The sequence below is a fragment of the Muscardinus avellanarius genome (assembly GCF_963383645.1).
Source record: "Muscardinus avellanarius genome assembly, chromosome: 3".
NCBI lineage: Eukaryota > Metazoa > Chordata > Mammalia > Rodentia > Gliridae > Muscardinus > Muscardinus avellanarius.
In genome coordinates, this window is record NC_137788.1 from 115,805,658 (window position 1) to 115,807,440 (window position 1,783).

The window sequence follows — 1,783 nt, forward strand, 5'->3', positions numbered from 1 at the left end:
GGCGCCGGGCTTAGAGAGTCAGAGTCCACTTGGACAAGTGCTAACTAAACTCCGGCGTGACTCACTGAGTCGCAAGGAGAGCGCCCTGCTTCCGCCCTGCACGCCCAAAGCCTCAGCCTCTGGGTGGCATCGAAACACCTTCCTCTGGAGCCCAGGAAAATGCCCTGGAGCCCCTGGCCTCCTGCCCGCCCCACCCAGGGCCAGCCTTGCCTTCTTGGTTTTTTGGGAACTGAGTATTGAATTCAGGGGCCTTCTACCTCTGAGCTACACTCCGCTTTTATTTTTATTTTTTTATTTTGAACCAAAGTCATGTCAAGATGCTGAGGCTTGCTAAGTTGCGGAGGCTGGTCTCAATCTTGCCATCCTCCTGTCTCAGCCTCCTGAGTACTGAGATTATAGGCATGTGCCACCAGGCTCGGCTTCTCAGTGTATAGCTCCTGCCTCATGTGGGAACCAAAATGCAAAAGAGAACACACACAGTCAGGACTAGAATGGAAGGAATTTAATGAACCAAATCGCCATCTCTACTTCAGCTGCTCTTCAGCACAGCTGAAAAACAACTCGGGCACCGATTTTCTCTCGTATCTCAGAGGCTTGGAGCACCCGAGGGTGGGGGAAGGAAGCCTCTCACACCTGCTTCTAGGGTGCGATGCAAAAGGCAGGCTCTTGGGGCCCAACAGAGGATGGGAGGGGCTCAGCACGGTGGGACGACTCCTTGAGGGCCTTGCTGTGCACACATTACTTGGGCAGCTTTGTCTTCTGCTGAGCAGGTGCTGGGATGACCGGTGAGGGACAGGGCTCGGGCACCTTGGGGTGGCAGGGCTCAGGCACCTTAGGGTGGCAGGGCTCGGGCACCTTGGGGTGGGAGGGCTCTGGCATCTTGGGGTGGCAGGGCTGCGGCTCCGGCATCTTGGGGTGACAGGGCTCAGGCACCTTGGGGTGGCAGGGCTCTGGCTCTGGTGCCTTGGGGTGGCAGGGCTCCTTGGTTTTGGGGAAACATGGCTCCTGGGGTGGAGGCTGGCATGGCTGCTTCACCTGCTGCTGATGCAGCTGAGGGTGTGGGGTGCTGGGCTGCTTCTGCTGATGGGAGCTCATGTTTTAAAGTTGGCTGGTCCTAGAGACAGAAGAGAAGATGATTTGAACTGAGAGTAATGCAGAAGCTGAGCTCCATGTCGCATCAGGTCTCTTAAGGAGCAAAGTTCTCCTCTCTCTCTCTCTCTCTCTCTCTCTCTCTCTCTCTCTCTCTCTCTCTCTCTCTCTCTACACACACACACACACACACACACACACACACACACAAAGAATACCTCGATCATTTCTGAGCCTTTGAAGAGGAGGATTTAAAGGTGACCTGCTCTATACCATATGAGTACTCTGGTTCTTACTACACCTATTTTTTTTTTCTTTCTTGGTACTGGGGATTGAACCCAGGGGTGTTCTACCTCTGATCTATATTCTCAAGCCCTTTTTATTTTTTACCTTGAAACACTGAGATCTCACTGAGTTGCCGAGGCCGTCTTGGCCTCCGCGGTTCTCCTGTCTTGGCCTCCCAAGTCCTGGGGTCCCAGGCATGCACCCCCATGCTCTTCCTATACTTGCAAAGCTCATTATCAAGAAGCACAGCACAGAGGGCAGCTCCCAGCAGGGATTTGAGATTCACGTTATTGGGTCACATGGAAATGAGATGTTATTTGGGAAAAAAAAACCCAGCCCACCCATTCATTCTAATAAATAGGATGGCTGACCACCGCTAGGGTAGCTCTGGCCCCTGTGGAATCCCTAT

General features: G+C 53.5%; 1 protein-coding gene across 1 annotated transcript; it reads right to left on the bottom strand.

Moving 5' to 3' along the window:
- Window positions 1-524: 524 nt before the first annotated feature.
- On the bottom strand, window positions 525-1,095 carry LOC308260285 (uncharacterized protein; the record flags this gene model as incomplete). The annotated part of the gene is made up of 2 exons (XM_080691592.1): window positions 525-639; window positions 743-1,095. The coding sequence occupies 2 exons, from the start codon at window positions 1,093-1,095 to the stop codon at window positions 525-527; spliced, it is 468 nt and encodes a 155-aa protein (XP_080547718.1).
- Between the last annotated feature and the right edge of the window lie 688 nt (window positions 1,096-1,783).